The sequence below is a fragment of the Caloenas nicobarica genome, chromosome 2, assembly GCF_036013445.1.
Source record: "Caloenas nicobarica isolate bCalNic1 chromosome 2, bCalNic1.hap1, whole genome shotgun sequence".
Taxonomy (NCBI): Eukaryota; Metazoa; Chordata; class Aves; order Columbiformes; family Columbidae; genus Caloenas; species Caloenas nicobarica.
This window is the reverse complement of record NC_088246.1, coordinates 6863053-6887417: the sequence shown is the minus strand read 5'-3', so window position 1 is coordinate 6887417 and position 24365 is coordinate 6863053. Positions and strand designations below refer to the sequence as shown.

General features: G+C 44.6%; 1 protein-coding gene across 2 annotated transcripts in view; it reads left to right on the top strand.

Moving 5' to 3' along the window:
- Positions 1–24365, top strand: part of ACVR2B (activin A receptor type 2B) — a 100490-nt gene that overhangs the window by 58062 nt on the left and 18063 nt on the right. For both annotated transcript variants that reach the window (XM_065628963.1, XM_065628964.1), the window contains exon 2: positions 21469–21676. In XM_065628963.1, the coding sequence (XP_065485035.1) occupies positions 21469–21676 (208 nt within the window). The remainder of the gene's footprint in view (positions 1–21468; positions 21677–24365) is intronic.

The following is a 24365-nucleotide window of genomic DNA, read 5'->3' as shown; positions in this document are numbered from 1 at the left end:
GAGATACAGTCTTCAGCAGGATTTATGATGGATTTGCGTGCTTGGAGGATGTTATGGGGCAGTTTAGGGAAGTGGTCGGATGACAAAAGGAGTCACCCAGCAGAAGCTTAGTGCAATGGGCCTGAGATTTTGTAGCAACTAAGGTTGAAGAGGACTGCGATGCACTAATTTAACCTTCCACCTAGCACGGACAGAGGAACTTTATCTTCTGATAGCCGCCACCTGTCTTTTTTCTACTGGGTACTCCTCCAGCCTAAAATCCATTTCAAGATAAGAGTCGACTTAAGCCTCTGAGATTGCTTAGCACTCAGTAGAGCTGGAAACTGCACGGTCGGCTGAGGAGCAAAATGATACTGGGTATATCGGTTCCAAATCCTGCGGAGACACCTGTGAAGTGGCAGAGGCCAACAGAAAATCTGACTGTAATGGAACCTAATATCCACGCTGGTCTTTGAGTTGAAAACCATCTGCTTGAGCTCTCCTGCTAGTCCAGCATGAGAAGGTTGTGTGCTTCCAAGAGGAACTGTGGAGCAGTTGTGTCTTCATCTATAAATGGAAGATGGAAATAAGAACTAGGAGATAGAAATCTTCCATCCTAGGATAATGAGATGAGAGAATGTCTCATCAGGAGAAAATACCTGGAAGGCACATCTGCCTGATGCAGATGACTCGTCTGTTTAAAAAAAAAAAAAAAAAAAAAAAAATTAAAAAAAAAAATCAGTCTTTAATCTCCTACTGAGAATGCCCCAAGTTTGGGATTTCTGTTGTGCCCCAGAAAACATCTTGCAGATTCATTTGGCTTCCCTGTGCGTTTAAATACATGAGAAAGAGTCAGTTGCTTTCTAGCACTGCTGCGGCGTGCTCTGTTCTTGCCATCCCTTGGGCGGATGGTTTGCAAGGCGGGATTTCCCAAAAGCACTTGGTATTGACTCAGCCCTACTTCCAGAAGCCGAGGGAAATATCTACTGAGGCACTTGGAAGCCCCTTCTGGAGTTGCTCAGGTCTGTGGGGACTTCCACGAGTGCTTTCATCTCGCCGTCTGCTGCTTTTTGAAACAAAGACTTTGTGGAGAGCAGATAGCTGGGGTTCTTGAAGGCTTTTAACTTCTGCAGCAGCTCTCAGTACGTCTTGGCTTTACGGTGACAATCACAGAATGACAGAATGGTTGGGGTTGGAGGGGCCCTCTGGAGATCATCCAGTCCAACCCACCTGCTAAAGCAGGTTCACCAGAGCAGATCACACAGGAATGTGTCCAGGTGGGTTCGAATGTCTCCGTAGAAGGAGACTCCACAACCTCTCTGGGCAGCCTGGTCCAGGGCTCTGGCACCCTCAGAGTAAAGAAGTTCCTTCTCATGTTTAGGTGGAACCTCTTGTGTTTCAGTCTGTGCCTGTTGCCCCTCATCCTGTCTTTGGGCTCCACCGAGAAGAGTCTGGTCCATCCTCTTGACACCCACCCTTGAGATATTTGTAAGCATTCATAAGATCCCCTCTCAGCCTTCTCTTCCAACACAAATTTGATGCTGTCTTGGGTGTATGCCAGGAAGACACAGAGAGCATCTCTGGAGCTGTGAGTGGGGTTTCTGGTACGGGTAAACTCTGGTCAGCAGCTTTCTGGTTTGCAAACTCTCCTACTTGACGAGCAAGAGGTTGCCCCACAGAAGGGAAAGGGACAGGAATTTAGGGCAAGTTGGATGCAGCCACCAAAACACCGGGTGCAATGGGGAAGATGTCCTTGTCTGAGTGACTTTGGGTTTCTGCGGGGAAGGCGGGTTGCTCTGTCCTTCAACGGTGCAATCACATCCACGTGAGGCTTTTCTCCAGTGGCACAAACCTGCCTCGCGCTGCTGCCAACAGCTCCTTGGATGCTGCGTTGGGAAGAGCTCTTTGGACTGTTGTTGTAATGCTGTCGCTCAACATCCTCCCTGTTTGCCTACCTGGTTTAAAGTGTTACTAGTTCCTGAATACAGCAACTATTTGCAGGAACTCATTAGTTTCCCTGCTCTCGAGCGCTACGGCTTTTAAGAAGTGGCAGCTCAAGATGTGGTCAGATGTGCTACTGAAATGAAAACGCAGTATGAATTTAATGTGGAATAGCTGCTCCTAAATGGCTACGTGCATGTAGATATTCCTAATCCGGAAGGGAGATTAATTTTTAATCTGTTTTATTTCACTGCAATATATCCACGAGGCTAAATTGAAAGAAAACAATATTATTCCAGGATAAACCTGCTCGCCTGCGGGTATCTGGGAGGAATGGGAGCCTGAACAGCTCTGCTGGAGCAGCTTGCATGTGTGCAAAAGCTGCAAAGTGATCGCGGGCAGCAATCGTCTGCTGCGATTTTAAGAGGGAGCCCATGATGTGGAAAATCCTTTGCAGCTGATATGTCAGTCATACCTGAGGATCAACCAGGAGGGAGGGATGGATAACAGCACATTTGCTTCCCAGTCGAGGGCGAGCAGCTTGCAAAAAAAAACCTCGAGTAAAGCTGGAAATAAGCTGCTGGGACTTAATAGGGAATTGCAGTGTAGAGTACAAGCAGTTATAATGTTGGAGAATGAGAAGTAAAAACACTTAAAAAAGAAAAAAAAAAAAGGAACTGCTGCTCCTGATCTTGATCAGTGTCTTAAAAGCAGTAAGAGTGATCAATATTTCTTGAAAAACACCATTTTCTGGAGCATTTGCATGAGGCTGGCTCCAAGTTAGCGGGCTCTGTGGGAGCTGTTTGCACTGAGGGCTGTGCGAGGGAATGGGGAAATTTTCAAGGTGGTTCTGGGAACTGATTAGGCTGAAAAAAAAAAAAAAAAAAATCTATGGTGGGTATAAGTGGTCACTGTATTTTCCTCTTTTAATATACCTGAGCCGGGCTTCCCCATCCCTCCATCATGTCCTCCTCTCTCGCTGCTTACCTGCGTGCGTGGCCCTGGACCCCTTTGGCCAGATTTTGCGGTAGGGAGAGAAGTTCCTGGCTTGCAGGGCTCGAGATGTGTTTGTGATGCCTTTGCCCTGGCTGAGATTTCCATGCCAGGCTGGCTCCTCATCCTCTCCATGCCCACGCCACTGGCATCGTGCTGGTGGTCCCGGGTGGGTTGTTTGGTGCAGGATACCACGTTTTCCTTGATAAAATGAAATAATGCTTTTTTCTTCCTTTTTTTTTTTTTTTTCCTGCCCCTCTCTTATTTTCTCTCTCTTTCTCTCTCGGGGGATTGTGATGCTTTTCCACTTCAGCTACTTCTACATCCAGGCAGCCCTGCCCGTGAGTGCCGGTCCCTATTTTAGCACAGCCCAGCTCCTTCCTTTGAGCTTGCCTTCACCTTGTTTATTTTATGATAAAACGAGCCCATCTTCACCCTGGCTTTACCTTCAGGGCTGTGAGTTATCTGAGTTAAGAGCTGTGGTATTTTTCTCTTAGTCCTATAGAGGTGCTCAAATCCTTGGTGCTAAACAGCACCAATCCAAGCACTGACTGCCTGATGTTGTGGACACCTGCGGCAATTAGGTGAAGTATCTCTTTGCTTTTGAGGTTTTTTTATAAATCTGTCTTGCAAATTGGAAGAAGCTCTAAAAACCTATTTCCCTGTTTTGTTGCTTAAAAACCCACAAACCCATCACTTCAGTAGGGTGAAGAGGACAGGTACAGGGCTGCAGCTGAAATTGTGGCTAGCAAAGCAGCGAAATGCTGTAGGATCCTGGACTGTCAAGAGTCATCACACCCCTATGGTGTCTTCTTGCCGTAGGGAAACACTTGATTTCATCACAGGAAAACCCGCCAGGTGGTTTGAGCTGGGATGGCAGTGGTGGCACACTAGGTATATTCCTTGCATTTGATACTGTGCTGTTTCACCTCCAGTAGAAACTGGATGCTTTTCATCTAACCCCAACATCACCCGTGCTAAAATGTTGATGATTAATGTAACTTTTCTGCTAAATTCAGAGAAATCTCAGCAGAAGGTTGGAGCAGAGCAGGGAGCAGCAGCAAACACCATCTCTCCCCAGGGGGAAAGATCCTCCTGCTTCCCTATTAAAAATTAACAATAGTGAAATAATTCCTTTATATTCGTAGCTGGTCAGAAATAACTTGCCCATCTCAGGAGTCTCCTGAAGTGTTTGCTGAAAGTCTTTTTCAGGATGTAGGGCTCACCTTTTTCTAGTTCAAGAAAACTGCATCCTCACTGGGAGTGATGCTGTAATAGTGTGTTGATGGGAAAGTGATCCAGGCACTTTGGTCTTTCTCTTATAGTAAACCTTACAGTAGGTTTACCTGCTGGAGTAGAGAGGATTTAAAAAGAAAGCAGAGAAGTTCAAATGAAGACAGTGTGCTGAGTCTGATGGCTGTAAAACATTGGGGACAGTAGCCTGAAATCTCAGGTGGTCAGAAGGCAAATGAAAAGTAAAGATAAAAAGTTCCTCAGTGGTGGTTGCTTAAAAAAAATAAAATTTAAAAAAAAAAATCTTGTGCAAGCAGTTTGGTGCTAATGTGCACTTGCAAGATTTGGCAATTCAAATAAAGAAAATGCTAAAAAAGGGAATTAAAATTCCTTATTTTATTTGAAAGGCAAGGAGACTGCTGCCTTAGAAGTGCCATTGGCACGTATGGTATGTTCTGAAATTGCTTGGGAGATAATATTGAACTGGGGAGGGGGGATGGAGGGAAAGACTAATTATATATAATCTTAAAATGAATTAGGTGATATAAATGTAATGAAAGCAAATCCTGTTCCTGGAGAGACTTTTCAGTTTGCATTTTGATATCCTAGGGCAATGGCATGTTGCTCTCTGACAGACAACCATTTGATTTGGAAATATGTGAATAATTGGGAAGTGGAACCTCTTTGAATTTGTTACTTTCCCCTCTGGCGTTTGAAGGACTAATTATAGGAAGAGCCGCAGAATGCCCTCTGTGGGCACGCATGCATGCAGCCAATTTTATCCTGTGCCGGTTGCATGAGTCACTGCACTGCATCCTGTGCTCTTTGACGTGTGTCCTTGCTTAAAAAGTTAGGTGTTTATTTTATAGATGGAGAGATGAGCGTGTTATGCTCCGTGTCGCCGAGCCCTTGCTAAAGATACCTATGGCAAAAATAAAAAAAATGCAGCTCCGTGGCTGAGGCTGGAGGTGGGCTGGGATGTGCTGGTGGTTGGGTAGGAATAAACACACATGTGGCCGATGTAAAAAGTTGAGTGGCTGAAAGAAAGCTTAAGGATCTTGGCAAGGCTTGTGCTGCCTGCTCGACTGAGAGGCATTGCCCTATTTTAAGATGATTTTAAAAGGGGTCTGAGGATCCTCCTGTCTGCAGTTTTCTGTTGACCCCGTGCTGGGCAGGAGGGACCATCTCCCTGTGCCCAGCGTAGCCACTGCCAGTCCCCTGGATGGTACAAAAAAAAATTGATGTGACCGACCCGAGCTCTCCAAGGAGGAGAGAGGGTTAATCAGCTGCGTGGCTGGTCTGGAACACTTGGTCTCATTTATCATCTCTGCCTGTGTCCAGCCCCACGGCGGTGGGTTTGAAGGGGGAGGTTAGGGCCGGCATCAGGGCAGGAGACACTGGCTGTGTGAATAAAAACACTTCTCAATCTGGAAAAAACAATGTGTTTCCACTTGGAGTAGCTCGCAAATCCTAAATAATAGTACCGTATAAATGTCTTATAAATATATGAAGTCTTCTGCAATGTGAGTGAAACCACTGCTGGGTTCATTGGTGCAGGGGGAGGAGAGAGGGGCAGTTGTAATGTGGTGATGGAGACAAAGCCACAAGCCTGCGTGCGAGATCTGTAGTTCCCAAGCTGTGCTCAGCAGACCCGTTACAGTATCTTATGTTAAGCTTTTGTTGTTTAAGTAACAGGGAAAGTTTGGGATCTTCCATGACTCAAATATTCCTAGTGGTTTATTCCTCACCCGATGTATAACCTTGGGTTTGGAGCTGTGCCGCCTCCTCCGGCTCTCCCCACCTGTGATAACGATATTTGCTGGTGTTTGTGCAGTGTTGGCATGGGGAGCTGCGGAGTGAACTGGGATGCTTTGCTGGGCTGCAGGAGGCTCTGCTCGCTTTTTCGGCTGAGAAATGATACGTGAGGTTGCGCAAGACGCGGCGCATCTTTTGTCTCTCCCTTTTTAGGCAATATCCTATTTGGGAAGAGAGTAGCGCAGTGAAGACCAGATGTATGTTAAGCCCTTAGGGCCATATTGAAATGCAAATGGAAATGAAATAGTGTATTGCTTCCAAGAGCTGTAATGGTGGTGTGAAGACAAAAATGCTGCGTTGGTAAACTGTGCATCAAAAAGGGATAGCTGGTTATCAGTCCTGACAATGCTTTATCCTGTTGGGAAACCTGCATGCAATGCAATGTTGTATTTGGGGTTTTGAGGTCATTGTTACACAGATTATTTAAGCCTGGATGCATTTTTAGCTGGACTTTGTCTAAAGAATAAACAGAGCCAGGGCTGTTTTCCAGTCATCAGCTAAACAGCCAGATTGAGGGCTTGAGTCAGCGATCCTTGCAAAACGTTACTGGCTGTCTTAAAAAAACAAAAAAATTAACGCTCTTTGCCTTTGAAAATGTAGCCGTGCAGAGAGTGATACACATTATTTTTACTTCATAAACAATTCTGATGCCTGGACCATGGGTGTGTGAGTCTTGGCTCTGGTTCTCACTTGTATTTGTGGTGCTTTGCTTTCTGCATGCATCCATGTATGGCTGAGATGGCATCCTAAAGATGGGATTCTCTTCCAAGATTAAAAGAGCTTAATTATCTCCTCCTGAAAAACCAGTGGCACAGGGACAGGAGTTATATTTTTGCTATGCTAGGGACGTGTGGCTTGTAGCAGCATAACACGTAGTCCATATCCCACTAGAAAAGCTTGCAGCTCTTGCTGCATGGCTTGTAGGTCTGCCCTTGCTTTTGACTCAACCCATAGAGCTGGTTTTTAGTAGAAACACCAATATCATTCAGATTTTGCAGTGAGAGCGCTAATCCCCGTTAATTATCCCATGCTAGAAATGTACCTTTTAGGGTAAGGAAGACAACATGCTAATTCCTTGCTATGCTGAGATCAAAGGTGGTTGTGAGACACCAGCTCGGAATGAGCACTACAGTGACTTCTCTCTGCTTAGTTTTTTCAAAACTCCTTAGTGCCTTGTGGATACTTAATTTGAGACATTTTAAACATATTTTTTGCCACTTCAAGAATCAGGCACCTTTCCAAGATAGCTTAGGTTGGCTCCCCTGAAGGAAAATCTTTACTCCCCTTGACACTCTTGGCCCACATCTTCTTCCACAATAAAGCCGGACAGGCACGGTGGCTTCCTCTGCTTCGGTGTAAAGGTCACTTATGATGTGTTGTTAGTAATTACTGCTGCACACTTCCCTCTTTAAATGGCAGGGGCATCCTTGCTACATAAAACATTAACAAGTTGTTAGGGTGGAAAATACCAATGGACAGATGAAAACCCCATGCAAAATCTCTGCCCATTGGGAGATGGTTGCAAGTGTTGATCTGAAGGGGAGCAGGGATGGGCTCTGGAAGGGAGGAGCTTGTGGAGGTTTTTGTGTCCTTCTCCCAGCAGCTGTTGGCTCCAAATGGCACTTCTGGGCTCGGGGCAGTTGTTCCAAGGGATTTGATTCCTCGAATCCCAACATGAAAATAAATGCAGACTGTCTGGATAGGTGAAATGGAAATCAAGAGCGAAGTTACAGTCAGTAATGTCGTGTGATGTTCGAAGTATTTTTAAATCATGGTTTTTAGTTTGAAGACGTTTAGTATAGGAACTGGACAATGACCAGACTGGGCCAGAACAAAACCCCACCCTGCCCAGTGGCCTGACCCCATTTTGGCCAAATGGTGCTTGGGGAGGAACAGCACAACATGTAAGTGCATGTGGTTCTTCTTAAAACATTATGGGGCATCTTCTGAGAAGGGGTTCCCCACATCACCTGCCCTTGGCATGAGAAACCGTCTTCTCCAGGTTCGTGTTGAACCTGAATCCCACCAGCTGTGGTTGTTTAACTCTTCCACACTTGTTCATCACTCGTTTCACCCTTCATCACTCGTTTCACTCCTCATCAGTTGCTTGCAAAGCAGGGGCCATCTTAGAGGTGGAGGAGATTGTTCAGCAATATTATTCTCCAGTCTCAATTCAGTATCTCTTAGTGCTCACGAGAGGTCCTGGGATAGCTAGAATAATAGGTTATGTTTTTCTGGGGTTATTATATTAAAAAAAAGAAAATCCTAATATTAGAGTATTTATCTTGAAAAGCTTGAACTGTGATGTGATAGCCAGGGGAAATGTGTACATGTAGTGGTGGGGTGAAACTCTCCTATAGTCTTATCTTTGCTCCAACCTCGAAAAGAAAGACATAAAAGGTGGAGAGCTTCCCGTCCTTGCTGCTGCCTCGCCTGGGGCAGGTGCATTCACCTGCTTGTTGGTGTGGAAGCAGATGGATGGTCCTGCACTCTCCAAAAAGTTATCCAAAACTTTGTTTGCTCTTCTCAGATAGCTGCAACGCCTTACCAAAGTTCAGGAAAGTTGGCTGAAGAGCACCGAGAGCCATGTGTTCAAACCTAGTGGGTAGCTTAGTTGTTTTATTGCTCAACCAGCTGCTGTCACAGTGAAACTTGTCACGTTGCCTTGCAATTTTTTATTATTTTATTTGGTGAAAAAATGGAATTTATTGGTGGTATGTCTTCCATTTCTGTTCCTGCTGATTAACAGGAGTGTACAGTAATGTCTCATACAGTATATATTTTTTTTTTTTTAATTGGAGAGGTGGGAGTAGTTTGCACGCCCGTGTCCCCAGGGGGAGGCAGTGAGAAGATGTGTTCAGGGTTGCAGTTTGCTCATCTCCATGTAGCTGCCAGACCTCTACGTGTAAATTCCTGCAGGCACCTCTCTCATCTTACAACTCATGCACAAAGAAGTAAACAAGTGATTATTGCATCTTGCTGATGAAGCTCTTGAGGAGAAAGGAGAGGGTTTGACTGCAGCCGAAAATGATCATGTTGCAGGTTACAAAGGGAGTATTTGAAAGATTTTTTTGTGAGGTGGTTTAAATAAGGATGAATTCATCCTTGGTTGTGCTCCTACTGAAATCTGGATGAGAAAGAAGAGAAAGAAATGTAAAGTATCTTCAAGTTTTGAAATGGTTTGCTCTGTCAAGGTCTGACCTACTCTCATATCAGGAAGGGGCTTTACTGAGTGTACAGGTTGGTAGAGAGAGTATTTATGTAACATGATTGCTTAGAAGTTCAGCTAGATCTTGCATAGTGCTTCGGACATCGATGCCTGTTGACAGTCTTTTTTATCTACAGGGAAACGAAGACATGGCAAGTCGTGGGGTGGCTTGGGACAGTTAGTGGCCTTGTGGTGGAATCAGAATGGTGACTTTGGCAGCAGAGCAGCGCTGTGTGCTCTGCGTCACAGCTGGGGACACTCAGCATGCTGAGAATCACCAGGGATCAAACATCCTCTCTTGGCGCCACATCAGTCGTGTGATGGAGGCTGGCAACCATATACTGTTGTTTTTTTCTTTCATAGACCCAACTCTCTCCGTTATAGAATCACAGAATGGTTTGGGTTGGAAAGGAGCTTTAAAGATCATCTAGCCAACCCCGTCCTGCCATTGGCAGGGACATGTTTCACTAGATCAGGTGGCTCAAAGCCTCCTCCAGCCTGTCCTTGAACACTTGCAATGATGCAGCACTCACAGCTTCTCTGGGCAACCTTTTCCAGTGTCTCACCAACCTCATCATAAAAAAAAATCGCTTCCTTATGTCCAATCTAAACCTACCTTCTTCCAGTTTAAAGTCATTGCTCCTTGTCCTGTCCTTGGTGTAAAAAGCCTCTCCCCATCTTTCTTGTGAGCCTCCTTTATAGATTGAAAGGCTGTAATAAGGTCTCCCCAGAGCCTTCTCTTCTCTTGGGTTCTCATTGCACTTCTAGTGATAAATGCCTCTAAATATTTGCGTCCCTGAAAGTGCCCAGACAAGGGCACCTCCAGCTCCTTATTTTCATATGTCAGCATCTGAATACATGGGAACAGCATCAGAGATGGGGCTTGTGGAGATTCCCACCTATCTGAGCTTAGAAAATTCTCTAGGAGTACAGTACTGAATCTTAGAATATTACTTTATGTTGTTTTACATAATGTTGGAGCCTGGTCACCATGGCAACGGGCATCTAAATAGAAAGTTGAACTGGGAGGGAATGTACCCAGTTTCTGGGGTGGAGCTGTTGTGCTCATGTCATCCATAAAGCTCCAACATGGATGGAGAGTGTTTCTCCTTCCATGCCACGTGCGTGCTGTGATCCCAAGTGTTTTACTCTTCCTTGTGAGAAAACTATAAAACACCTGGAAGGAGAAGACCTGTCCCAGAGCACACAATTATTTTATTACTTCCCGCCTGTGAAACAGGCAGAGTTTCAACTTCATGGGACAATCCGCTCAGAAACATTTTTGTTTCAAAGTGGAATCCGGATGCTGGTGAGTGCACGTATTCAAGATGAAAGTTAATAGGTGACTTTATTTCCCTCCCCCCTCTTTACATAATATTTCTTCAGCATCTCTTTTCTAACTTGTCTTTAGAGAATCACTGCAGTTATCCAGCCGTTTCTTCCGTGCCTTTCATTATTGTAACAGAAACAATCACTGGAAATTGCATGATGCTATTGGATTGTGCTACATTCCTTCCTCAGGTCATTCGATGGTAGCTTTTTTCAATAGACCCAAAGGAGAAAGGTACATTTCTGTAAACATGAGACAAGTCCTAGATGTGCTGGAGCCACTTGGGAGAAAACTCCATTGTAAAAGAGGCTTTTAAAATTGCTCATGTGGGATTTGCCATTAAGAGCGTAAAGACGGGAGAAATGGACTTCTGATTCGGCTGACAACTTGCTTCTCATCGTCTGAAGAATTTTAGGAATGTCTTTACTTCCTTTTGGAGGGCTTAAGGCTAGTGTGTGATTGCAAGGGCTAGAGAGTTGCTTTTCTTCCTGCCTCCCTTCTCTTCCATGCGGGGTTCAGCCGCATTGACTGAAGCTTGTTAACTCTTGAAATACCAGTGTACGCTGGGAAGGAGGTTTTTAAGAGTCAGTGGTTTCTTCTTTTGCGAAACCTGAGTGATCTGAAGATCTAGGATGTAATGTAAAAGGTGTCTCTTGCTTCAAGAGACAATGTTTTCGTATATACTACAATGGGCTGAACTGAAGCAACTCTGATTGGGATGTGATAACGCGTGCTTGTCCTTCATCAATGTAACACTGGCTTTAAGTAGTGCTTGTACTTTCTTGTGTGCTGTACTTTGGCTGTATTCTTACTCTTTGAGCTAAAATACACCAGGGTATCAGAGCATGAGCAGTTGCTCGTGCCCTGGGGAGTGCAGGTTGGACCAGCAGCTCAAATTTGTGCGTTCTGTTCTCTAGAACGTAGGGAAATATGGGAATTTTGTCATACAGTATTCTGATGAGAATGGTTTTTGCCCAAAGGACTTAATTACCCATCCAAACATTGAACCCTCAAGCATACTGTAGGGAGCCGTGGGCTTTGCTGCAACTCGGGGTTTTATGTAAAGAGCTGGGCAAGCATCCCCGACCTGGTCCCACAGCATTTCTTCCAAAGCCCTTGGATCCTCTGAAGCAAAAGTTTGGTTTTCTCAGATGAATAAAGTAGAGAGCCCAGCTGAGATCAGCCAGCAAACATCCATCATCGTACTGGAGCTGAGGTTTGATTTTTTTTTTTTTACACGTCTGGTAAGATTTTCTCTTGGCCACTACCTCTCCTTCAGTTGGCTGGTGAGGAGAAGCTCAGTGCCTATAAAGCCACAGAGTAGCAGAAAGATAATTTTTGAAACCTGATTTCCAGATAGAATCTCCTCCTGACAAAGAGTTATCAAATTAATTCTTCCCTGAGTTTCCCACTTGCTCATGTAATCTGCTCATTAACTGAGTCATCTCTATGGTGTATTTGAATTTTGGTCGGTGATGGAGTTTGAAACAGTGATTTTGAACCCTGTCCCACAGCGTAGAGTGACAGTGCTTTTTTTTTATTTGCTGCTGAGAAAACTGCCCAACTCCAGGCTTTGATTATTCAAGTGGAAGAGGGTGACAAGAAGACAAACAAACATCATTTAGTTCTTGGGGGCACGCTTTCCTGATGCTTGACCTTTTGGACTTCCAACGTCTTCTTGTCCATTTACATGCATTACAGTTTTTCCAATTACCAGTGAATTAAATTTGGAATTGTGGTATTTGGAAATGTCAGGCAGAATCAATAGAAAAGCACTTGGGGCCCAATCTTAGTAGACTCAGCACATTTTAAAGCATACTTGAAATGTCCCTGCTGATAAATCTCAGGGGACCACGTGTAGATTATGAATTGAGGTGCTGCTGTTTGGGTACTGAAGCTCTCTATGGTTTGCCAGGTGGGCTGTGGTGTGTGAGACCCACATCAGTCTCTCCCTGCTGAAAACTTTAGAAATCAGGAGCTCTGAAAGGCATTTCTGCTGGTGGCAGCAGCACAGGAGGATGAGGATGGTGGGATGGAGCAGAGACACGTGAAAGAGCTGGGAAAGGTATCAGCACATGGTTCCTTAAATCTCTCAACTCCCGTATCTTCATCCCTTGGCCTGGATGGACATTTCTTTTATTGGCTTGCTTTGAAAGCTCTTCAAAACTTCGCCGTGTGTGGGGGAAATATTTATGAACATACATGATTTCACTTCTTCCTCCCATGCTCTTTGGAGACCTCATGCTGGCTCCCGAGGAGAACAGGAGAGAACAAATGATTATGTTCTAAATGTCGTTGCAGAATTTGCTGCATATTTTACTTTAGTGATTGGTGGCATCTGGTCGAAATCTGCCCTCTATTTGATTTTTAGGAGTGTAGATGGAAATATCTTTATCTTGTCATTAAACCCTGATATTTTCAGTCACTGAAGCTGCAAAGTTTGGGCCTAGGACAACCTTCTTGGTAGCTTATTTGCCCAGCGTTTAGCCCATGAGGGTCCATTTTTCATGCCAGAGAGTAGCCGTTGCTGTTACAAGCCAAATAAACAGTCTGCTTAATGCTTTTATAAAAGCACACTTCAAATTTAAGGAAAAAAAAAAACAAAACAAAACTAAATAATTATATGTTTGTTTGCAAACTCGTGGTCTGGGAGAGAAAAACAACCTCTCCTCTATGGAAATCCTGTATGGAGCAAAGTATTTTCTTGGTATAGGGGTGCCAAGGAAGCCAGGAGATGTCTCCTAATGAGCAGGGTGGGTGGCAGAGCAGTTGTCATCCTCCTGCACGCTGTTGCACCCTTGGGGACGGTCACACGTGGATAGACAGCAGCTCAGCGTCTCGGGAGGTTTGGCCGGGCGATCGGCAGCTTCTCGTGTTCTCCACCCCGTGCCGCAGTGGGTGGCGAGGCCCTTTTTGGACGCGTAACTTTGTGTTCATCGAGGTTGACTTGATTTTGGTTTTATCCTTTGGGTGTAGCGGAGGAGTGTGTATCTACATTGAAAATTAAAAAAAAAAAAAGGCCTTTTTTGTATGTTATTACTAATCCGGTTTGAGCTCTGCTGTCCAAATTGCCTCGTTTGTGACCCAAAGTGCATTTAAACATGAACTGCAGAAGCACCACGGCATTAAATGCTTTTGATTGATCTCCCTGATGGTTTTATTAAAGAACTAAAACCCTTTTTTGGGGAGACAGATACAGTTAGTGATGCGAAGGGAGAAATCTAATTACATTTGGCTTTGTCCTTAACTGAAATGCTACGAAATAGGATTTTTCTAATGGATAACTAAAATGATCTCTTCTTTAAATAAAATATAGAAATGACCAGCTGAGTTCAAGTCAAAAATGCACTGTGTCCAAAAATTGATTAACTGCTGGCAACGATTCTGTCCTGCTGCACACCAGTCCGGCCGGTGACCTGGCCAAACCTCCTTGGATCTCTCTGCCTGGCCAGAAGAATGATTTACTAAACCTTTTCCTGAGTGATCCTCCCCTTTGGTCCAAGAGATTAATCTCCTCAGCTCTGTGTGTGTGTGTGTACACTCAGTATTCCACTAAATCGAATAACGCCGTCATCTTACTCAGCTCTGTCTTCCCTAAGCAGGAATCTGCCTGGTTTTATGGATTTGTGAGGAGCTGGGATGCTGCGTGTCCTTCTCCGGATCCTCCTTCTATCCGCTCTATTCCTCTTAAAATACCAAGGAAATTATTCAGAAGAATTAAACCTTTATTGCATCCTTTCCCCAAGCTGGCACTAATGACTCTTAAAACATGTTCCCTGTGTTTTACAAAACAGGTTTTACTTGCAGTTTAGGGGAAAATTGTAATAAAGCTCTAATTCTTTTGAATAATTTCCTTGTTATTTTCTACTGAGTTAAGCCCAAGTTAAAAAAGAGATATATGGGGTGGGGGATTGTTACACAGATGTCCGTGGAAGCTGTTAAGCGTGAGTCATGGTGTGAATATAGAAGCCCTGAGTTGTCATCCCTGGTGAGCAGGGAGGATGTATTTCTTAATATTAAAGTTCCTTTTTTAATTTTAAAAGAAAATGACTTAAAGCCTCCTGTCCTTTTGAGACTGGTTGTCAATGGCATCATTGCAGGTTACCATGGCAATATATGCTGAGATAATAGATTAACAGCCATTGATTGACTAGAAAACTTAAAGCTCTTTTATCATGGGATATGCCAAATCTATTGACAGAAAACAAAATTTAAAGTAATATCTTCCCTTGGCGTTACACCGTTGCCGTTCTTTGTGCTGGTTCTTGGCCTGGTTTTACCTGATCTGGCTTAAGAACCAAAACATTTTGCTATAGTTGATGCTTTACTATGTTTTTTTAATTAGCCAGGGCAGTGCCCATCCCTATCTCCAGCTGGTTGGAAGGGGCAAGCCCTTTGATGGACCCATGTCTGGCTGAAGTTTTGGCTGGAGAAAGGCAGAATTTCTGTTACACGGGGCTCATTTCTGTTACATGGGGCTCTGCCGTTTCAGGGCTTTTGTGAAAGAGCGGAGGATACAAGCAACAAGTCTTTAAATCCTGATGTACAGTTACATACTTAACCACAGACGTCAACGCTAGTTTGATGCTTTGGCTAAAAATGTATTTACACCCTATTATTTAAGTACAGCAGGAATGAAATCACTCCACTTGGGGAATAAGCGCTGGAGCAACATTTACTAATTGCAGATTCATTATCAGCTCTGTAGAGATGCAGTGGGGTGGTCTCTCCAGAGCAACATTTTCCCGACTTTCCCAGTTGCAAGCCTTTCTCTGGCTTGATTTTGGGATCTGAAATGCTCGCAATAACTGTTTGAATTTCTTTCGTTTGCGGTCCTGCACCTGACTTCTGGGCAGGTGTCTGGGAAAGGGTGAGCTGGGAGGCAGCAGTGCCTCTTTGCCTTTCCCTCCACCCCAGTGCCTCCCAGTCTGCTCCATGAATGCTCAGATCGTGGTCCCCCCACTGAAGCATGTGCCAAAATGCAGCCCTGGGTTCAGAGGCAGCTGGTTTAGCATCCCACAGACTCTGAGCAATGCGAAGGGCGGGCAGGAGCTGATCCTGATCCCAGAGATGCTGGGCTGCAAGGTGAGCGACGGGCAGCCTTTTATTTCCCAGCTCTGCTCAACCATGCTGTGGTTTGAGGGATGGCTCTTGAAAACAAATACAAACCTCAAACAAAGGGCCCGACTTTCATAATCACACATGCAAGAATGCATCCACAGTTGCTTAATTGGTACATGCAATTACCCTCCAAATTAGAGGGCAATTACCCCAATTCAGTGTACATTCTCTGTCATTTTATATTATAAAATTACATGTACAAATAGCTATATAGGGACATAACCAAGTGTTTGCAAATAACTTCAGTTTCATGTAGAAAGCCCGGTGGTTTTGACAGTTAGGCAAACAGACTGTCTGGTAAATCACTCAGTGTTTATGCAGACTATTTTGACACATTCCATCTTTTCATATATACTTTCATTTTAGCTTTTAAAAAGGGGACAGGCAGAGATAAAGAGCTGAGATTTATAGCAGCCTTCAGCCTTGGGGAAGATATTCCCTATGTATCTAATTATGAGTTAGGAGCCCAGCAACTGCTAATGCCCAGACCTGGAGTCGCTACACTGGATCTTGGCTGTAATTTAGCAGCTGTTGGATAATGACACAGCCTCGGTGATCTGTCAGCAGCTCCAAATTAGGAGAGCAGAGTTTAGTCTCAGATCAGCAGCAAGGTCCCATGCCTCGGCAGGCTGAAGTCCTTCAGTTCAAGAGGACCCTTTTTAATGAGCTCCCTCTGTGCCTTGCAACTCCTGAGTAGAGGAGAGAGGTCTTCCCACGTCACACGGTATTTCAACTGCTCTTCCCATCATTACGTGCCTCAGATAGGTGCTGGGGGTCTTGCTTGGCAAAATCCTAGTGATGCTTCAGTCATCTGGAGCAGAAAAATAACCCAAGGGAATTGGTGTAATGATAGTTTCTCAGGACTGAGGTCAAAAAGTTGATTTCCACCCCAAAAATGGCTGGTGGTGGGTAGCCTCCCTCTGCCTTCATCATGCGTTGGGAGTTATTTTGGCTTGGTAGTATTTTGTGTAAAGGTTCCTTCTTCAAGGAAGGTTGTTGTGGTTTGACCCCAGCTGGCAACTAGAGCCATATAGCCCCTTGCTCACTGGTCCACCTTAAGTGAGATGGAGGAGAGACCGACAAAGAGGGGAAAAAAAAACCAACCTTGTGGGCTGAGATAAGAACAGTTGAATAGGACAACAAAGGAAGAGAAAATAATAATGATAATGGAATATACAACACAAGTGAGGCACAATGCAATTGCTCACCACCTGTGACACCAATGTCCCATCTACTCCTGAGCAGCGGTATTTGCCACCCTGGCCAACTCCAGTTTAATATACTGAGCATGATGTCATATGGTATGGACTACCCCTTTGGCCGCTTTGGTTCAGCTGTCCTGGCTTTGCTCCCTCCTAGCTTCTTGTGCACCCAGCAGATCATGGGAAGCTGAAAAGTCCTTGACTACCCAGGAACAACCGAACTGGCAGTATATTATCGACATTCTTCTCATACTAAATCCAAACCACAGCGCTATACCAACTACTGGAAAGAAAATTAACTCTATCCCAGCCGAAACGAGGACAAAGGTGTTGGGCAAAGCCACACTGTGCATCCTCAAAGCGCTGGGTGGGTGCAGTGGGATGTCAGAAACCCATCTGTTCCTGAAAAGCCTAATTCTTCCATAGACTTTGATTTCAAACAGCACTTTATTCCTTAAATGGCTATTTGTGGATCGTGGTATTGAAATGTTTATTGTTTTTGCGCGGCTGCTGTCATGAGGCTCTTTTCCATGGAAAGAACCAGGGTTGATAGTGGGCTGTGCTGCTGGAGGTGCCCTGCTGGCAGAGTAGGGCTGGGCAGGTGGGGAATGGGAGCCCGATGAATTAAACCAAGTTCTGACAGCGATCTTCAGACACTTGCTTAACAAACGTTTTATATCTCAATGAAAATAATAATAATATTGATAATAATAATAGAATATACTAAACAAGTGATGCACAATGCAGTTGCTCACCACCCGTGACACCGATGGCCCACAAAGGCTTTTATTTTAGGAAAGCCTTTTTGTGGCCAAAATTAATCCTGTCCCTTCCCTCAGCTGCTCAGGTTTGGTTCGACACCTCACTTGAGCCAGGATGTGCTGTTGTGGGTTGAGGGAAGCCCACTCAAGTCCAACGCAGCCTCGTTGCACTAATGCATGAGCTGTGTCCGGTGGAAGGAGACAAGCACTTCTTGCACCCATTTTGGGGCAATACCCTTCAGTTTTTCTTGCAGCTTGAAATGAGAAGCAGGATGTGGTTGATCTGTGCCTATCCTACCTGTGTCACTTGGCAGAAGTATCCAGCTCTGTGTTTCCTACAGGCCTCTGGTGGCCTCAGGGGAATGGGCACTTCCATACCTGTTGTCCAAGGGGAAAAGAGGCAGAAAAAATTACATGGCTTCTTGGAGATGCAGGAGTAGAGCTCAGATTTCCTCCTTCTGGTCACCACCACCCCACCGTTCTCTGTCAAAGAGACAAAACCCTGTTTCAGTTCCCCCTCCTGCGATTCAGTGGAGGGTTTTAGCACAGTGAATGCAGATAAGGCAGTTTGCTGCAAACTTTGGTCTCTGCGTGATCCATTACAGAGCGAGGTGTGAGTGTTTCTTGATGAGCTAAAGCAGCAGGTAAATTACCACCCAGTCCTGGAGCCATGGCCCTTCCTGCTGAGACCATCTTGGGCACAAACAAAAGGATTTCTTGCAGTCCGGAGCACCCAGCAGGATGAGGATCCTTACCAAAGGGCTTTTTAAAAAGATCTGAAAGCAGGTAGCAAACATGCAGGTTTTTGAAGCATCTCTGTAATGCAAGCATCCTTAGGAGCTGTTTTAAGGGAAACATGCATGTATTCAGTCATCCAAAACTTTATTCATGCTTTTATTCAACTCATCTAAACTTTGACAGCAGGGGAAATACTGCGAAAGGCCTTTTTCCTGGCGCAGTTGCTGTTTGCAGAGTTGGGTTTGCGTGTTTGCAAGCAGATCTTAGTCTTCAGCTGAAACTTGTTCCAGAAAAGACAACTGTCTTGGGGGAAGGGAGCCTGGGCTCAGCACAGGATTTAGCAGCCTTGCTTTGCTGGTCCCAGAGCCGACACAGCTCCTGCTGTACATCTTTTTAGCATTCCCTTTTCAAAGCACAGTAGAAACATCAAATCTCACCGCAGCTTTGTGCATTGTGTTGGCCCTCGTTGCAGGTGGAGAAAACAGAGACTACACAATATTGCTCGAGGTTACGGACAGAGGTGGCTGAGCCAGGATTAGATTTTGGGGCTGCTTCCCAGGCAAATGGTTCATTAAGCTTTCCTGCTTTCTGGGAGATGGGGTTGGGAGGGAGAGGAAATTTCCATCTAGAGCAAAAGCGAGATTGGGTTTGGGATGATGGCAATGATAATTACAAAATGTATTTCAAGGGCTGGACCAGAAGGTGACAGTGAAGATTAGCTATCAGGTGTCAGCTTGAAGCCATGTGAAGTATTACAATGAAGTGAAGATATTTACTCATTCCTTTATAAAGAAAAAGATACTGGCCTCCCTGCACACAAGACAATGCTCCTTTGCTTCCCTTCTGATTTAACCAGTATTTAGCAAAAATGCTTAATCTGCCCTAACAAAGCATGGTGTAAGTGTCAAGAGAACAAATATCCAGGCTTTAACAAGGAGTGTCAATATTGACACTGTTCTGTGTTGAGGGATATTGGTAGGTTGTTTTTATTATAGTAAGCAACTTGTCAGGAGAAAACTCAGATGGAGCTTTGCAAGTGCCGATAAAACCTGCAGGTGCTATTGAAATTGAGCTCTTGTTCGCGTGTGCTTCGAATATAATTTCCAGTTTCCAAAGTCGGCTTTATGACTTTCGCATACCCCTCCTCCCTTTCAGTCTCTCCCACGATGCAGATTAAACATTCTTCCAAAAAAAAAGAGTTACTGAAGGATTGAACACCTCTCCACTTGCAAAGAAAACTTCCTAATCGGATGAGTTTGCTCCATACCATGAAAATTACCCACCACTGAGTCCAGGTGTTGGTATCAGGAGCAGGCTGGACACATCACCCCTAGCTTGTGCAGAAACCGTGGTTTCTCCTGCACGCTTCTTGCAGTTCCGCTCCGTCCCAGGTCATCTACACTCCTTGCTCGATGCCTGCTGGCAGCAGAAGGTTGATTCCCTACAGCAGATCAGGCTACGCCGAATAGCTTGAATGCAATCTCTGGCTCAAGCACCATCTCTGAAAGGCTCTCCATGCACTGCAAAATTGGAGGCGAATCCTCCCACCAGGTAACAGCTTGGAGACCTGGCAGCTTAAGGAGCTGCAGGCTGTGGACAGGCAGGTCAAGGTTCCCCAGCATCCTGCTCGCTTGGGACAAGTCGTTTAATCCTGGCCACTCGCTGCTCGGTGTCATATGCACCTTGTAGAGACCTCTCAGAAGTGGCTGCTTTGCTGCATTGAGTGGGAATCACAGTCTGGGTTGTGTTTAAATCATCCAGACGTGGCCTCGACTGCCTTAACTGCAACATTGAAGGTTGTAGGGCCTTTGGAGAAGGTAGAGTCATGAAAGCACTGCAGATTTTTCCAGCCAGAAACTAGTTCTGTGTTTTGCAAAGGTCTGGCTATTCTGGGAAATGCAGCACTTTCATTTCACCATCCTGCGGGACCCATTTGTGTTTTCTACCCGGTTGTCAACACATTTTATTGGGATACCTAAGTTTTCCATGATTGCAATCCATAAATGATCTTAAAGGTCTTTTCCAACCCAAATGATTTTATGTTTCTATGAAAATAACGGCCAGGTCTGACCTTACCTTGGGTTGGGTGATCTCAAGGAGAGATGGCTGCAGGGCATCTCAGGATTTACAAGATCACAAGCTTCATGGTACCTTTTCTGGGTGTTTGCTTACATGTCATGTATCTGTTGCATTCTTCTCATTTTAAACTAATTCTTAAAATGCCATAAAGCTGTGTATTTCCAAATGAAGAGAGGATTTCTAAGGCTTAGGACAAAACAGATCACTTGCATATTTGCATACTTGACTCTTTTTAATGGATGTGTCTGTAATCGTGTTTCAGTTCTGTGCGTTTGTGGCCACATGAGAATTGTTTCACTTGGGGCAGTAGGAATTCCTCAGTCCTTTGGTACAAGGCTCTAAGTGGGGAAGGACCCACAGGCCATAGAGGCTCGTGGTTTGTGGTGGCCAAACGTCCATTTGGGGTGGCCAGACTTATTCAGGGAATGGAGTTACTTTTTGGTGAAGGTCTTGCTTGTGTGGAGAGGTAGTGTGAGCCATATCAACCACAGCTAAAACGTGGCATTTATCATATGGAGACTTATCAAGTAAGCCTGAACTGGGACCTAAGTGAGAAACGGGCACTGGTTCGGTCTTCCTCTGCAGGATGAATGTTATACATGCTCAGTTATAACCTACCCATGTAAGAAATAATTTATTTTTAAGTGGTGTTTCCCAAAATAAGGGTGGAGAGGGAGGGTAAATCTGCTGTGTGACATCCCAGCAACTAGCAAGTAGCACCCCAGGAGGTTGCCTTTCCTCAACAGGGTTCGTGGGTTGCCTTGTACATCCCTCTGTTAGGGTCCTGTGGCTGAAGCACTGGCCAGAGGAGACCTGGGAGGTTCTCAGCTGGGCTCTTGACTTCACCATGAGCTCCTGTTGTGAGCCCAGGCAAACGTGACCTCTCTGTTCCCCACAAAAAAAGGAGAATAACCCTCCATACCATACTGAAGCTCACATTGATAAGCTGCTTTGCTCCCAGGGAGGCAAATGTATGCATCACCTAAAGCAAAGCCACGTGGAGATGCATCTCCCAGGATCTGTTTCTGATTTTGCTTGAACGTACTTGGGATTTGAATTTTGCTCCAGGCCCAGGCCATGGGGAGGCTGAAACGAGGGAATGCATTTACTACAACGCCAACTGGGAGCTGGAGAAGACCAACCAGAGCGGCGTGGAGCGCTGCGAGGGGGAGAAGGACAAGCGGCTCCACTGCTACGCCTCCTGGAGAAACAACTCGGGCTCCATCGAGCTGGTGAAGAAAGGCTGCTGGTTAGATGACTTCAACTGTTATGACAGGTAATAGCCTGGTTTTTGGTTTTTTGGTTTTTTTCTGAATACAGGTTTAATTGTTCCTCTAAGTACAAAGGCTCATGATTTTTGTATCGAGGAAAAGAAAGCAAGTCCAAGTCAATTGGCCCATTCATCCCTTGTAATTACTTCCGTTGCTAACGTAGCTCTCAGAATTGTCACTTATCTGCCTTGACTTTCTAAACAGAACCTGCAAAAAGCACTTTTAGGGTTTTTTGTTGTGTGTTTGTTTTGGTTTGGTTTTTTTCCTTAGCAAAGCTTTGATAATTCTGGCATGCATTGAAAAACATGTCCTGTACCATCAAATGAAGAGCAGTATGTTCTTCCAAGAGCATTTGGCGATACAAAGGAAAACTTGGAATCGTTTGGAGCTCTCTAGCAAAGAAAGCACAGATATCTGGGGGTGGTTAGAGGTTGAGATATTCTGAGGTTGGTAATGTTGCAAAAAGTTTTGCCATTCTTTGTCTGAAGTTAAGAAATGGGTCAGGAGAAAGAGCGAGGCAGCAAAAGCAAAACGCATGTTTGTGTGTCGCTGCCTGTAGCAAGCTGAAAAGGAGGGAGGTTTTGTAGTACGAAGGCTCCAGCCTCATTAAATAGCTGGGAAAATAAACTAGTCTTTTCTCATTCCCCTTGATGCAATTCTACAGAGGAGAAAAGAATTACAGCTAAAGAAAATAGCTCTGTGAAGTGTCACAGTTTAAAAGGACAATGCTCAGTAGCTCTGGATTCACTCAGTGTTTCTGTAAAAAAAAAAAACCAAAACAAAACTAAAAACAAACAAACAAAACCCTACCAATGTCCAACTAACCAACCCAAACCAATCCCTTTCAATAGGGATTAAGAGAACGTAAAATTCAAGGATTTCCCTTGGTATAACACCAATGTAGGTTGATCGCACCCTTGTACAATTCCCAGCTGTGCATCTTTGTAGTTTCTCATTCCAAAAGTTTTAGGACATCAGGTCCTACATCATGGGGCTTAAGCTGAGACTAGATTTGTCCCATGGCTGGAGGCTTTTCTCCCCTTGGTGCTGTACACTGTCCCTGCTTTTGTGCTCGTTGTCTTAGCTTATCCCAACTGTGAGTTGTTGCACCTCTTCCTTCTATTATTAGTGCTGGGTTTACTTTCCTACCACACCTATTCCCTTGCCAGTTGTGTAGCCAAGCTCTATATATAGTTAAATTTTTATTCTTTCCCGATAAATCAATCCTCCTTGGCCCATTAATCATCTTAATGCCGCTTCTTCTGAGAACAGAAGGTCACTCTAGTTTCCTACTTCCAAGCAGAAGTGTTTACTGTAAACAGCTTTCTCCTTTCAGTGCCTGCTCTTGTATACAGTGACACTTGTATTGTCACTGAGTGTCTCTGCGCAGGGATGTAGTGGTTCTTAAACTTTGTCATAATATGTTGCTCTGTTATAACAGCAAAAGTTTCCAGGGCTCCTCACAAGCCTTTTTGCAGCCCTGGGGTTGAGCATCCATTATCCTGCAGCCTCATTCTTCAGAGCTGCAGTTCCAGGGCAGAGCTAAAAGATCTTCCGAGAATTAACGAACGGTGCAAGTGTTGGAAGCAACATTTGAAATAAAGGTTAGCTTTAATTAAATACAGACTGTTTAAATGCAGTCTTTTTTATTTTTCCCCTTCTTCTCTTGAATGCCTCCATCAGTCTTTCACGGAGGTAGTGTTGCATCCCAGTGGCTAAAAAGATGATTTTTTGATGGGTGGTGCTGTGCTGATGCCCTTTCTGTTTCTGTCTTCAGCATCTTTGGATGCTGAGCTCTTGAGTGCAGCCTTGGGAGATGCCCCTGTACCTGTATCTGCAAAAGTGTCCCCTGCATGCAGGGCATGGTCCTATTCTGCCAGGCAACACATGCTGGTCCTTGTCGCTGGAAGGTGAAAAATTCAGAAGTGCAAGGGTTGGGGTGACGGCTCCTCACTCTGTTCTTTATCTTAAGGAAACAAGAACGTGGCATATGTACATTTAAGGCTATAGGAAAAAGGTAGTGTTTAAAAAATCGACTTGGGTGCTCTTCCTTTATTTACACAGCCCCACCAAGAGGTCGTGTTCACATTCCCTTGAAGAGCACGTGAACCGCTATGAAACGTGCCCTCGCTGCCATAGAAAAATGTGTCATTCTCTCCCACTGTCTCATTTGTAATATTTGCTAAGTATAACATGTCATATGTACCTGGATGGCTGCCCCGAGCGCACACCAATTCAAAGACAGAGATAATGAAATGCAGATGTGGAGCAGGCTGTTTTCACTCATTAGCTTGATTTCTTAACCAACAGATTTAGCAAAGGATGTGTTTTCTATTGAAGACTCCAATACTGATGCTGTTAAATCCAAACGGCTTGTTATCTTATTTCACGAAAAAGCATCTGGAAACATTGCTTAACTTGTTAAAACATCTTTGTTCATTTGAATAAGTCAAATAGCTGCTTTTTTTTTCTTTGAAGTTTAAAAAATAAAAGCCTGAAAAACAAACCAAGTGCTTCCCAGCTGAGACCTTGCAGGAGACATTTCGGCTAGAGACACTTTTTCGTTTGGTGGTTTTTTTTTTTTTTTTTCTCCAAAACGAAATGAAACACCAAAAACTACCCTGCATTACCACTGAAGAGAGCCTTTTCTGTCCTTCTTGTGGCAGTATGTCAGTGATACCACAGAAAAAGAGG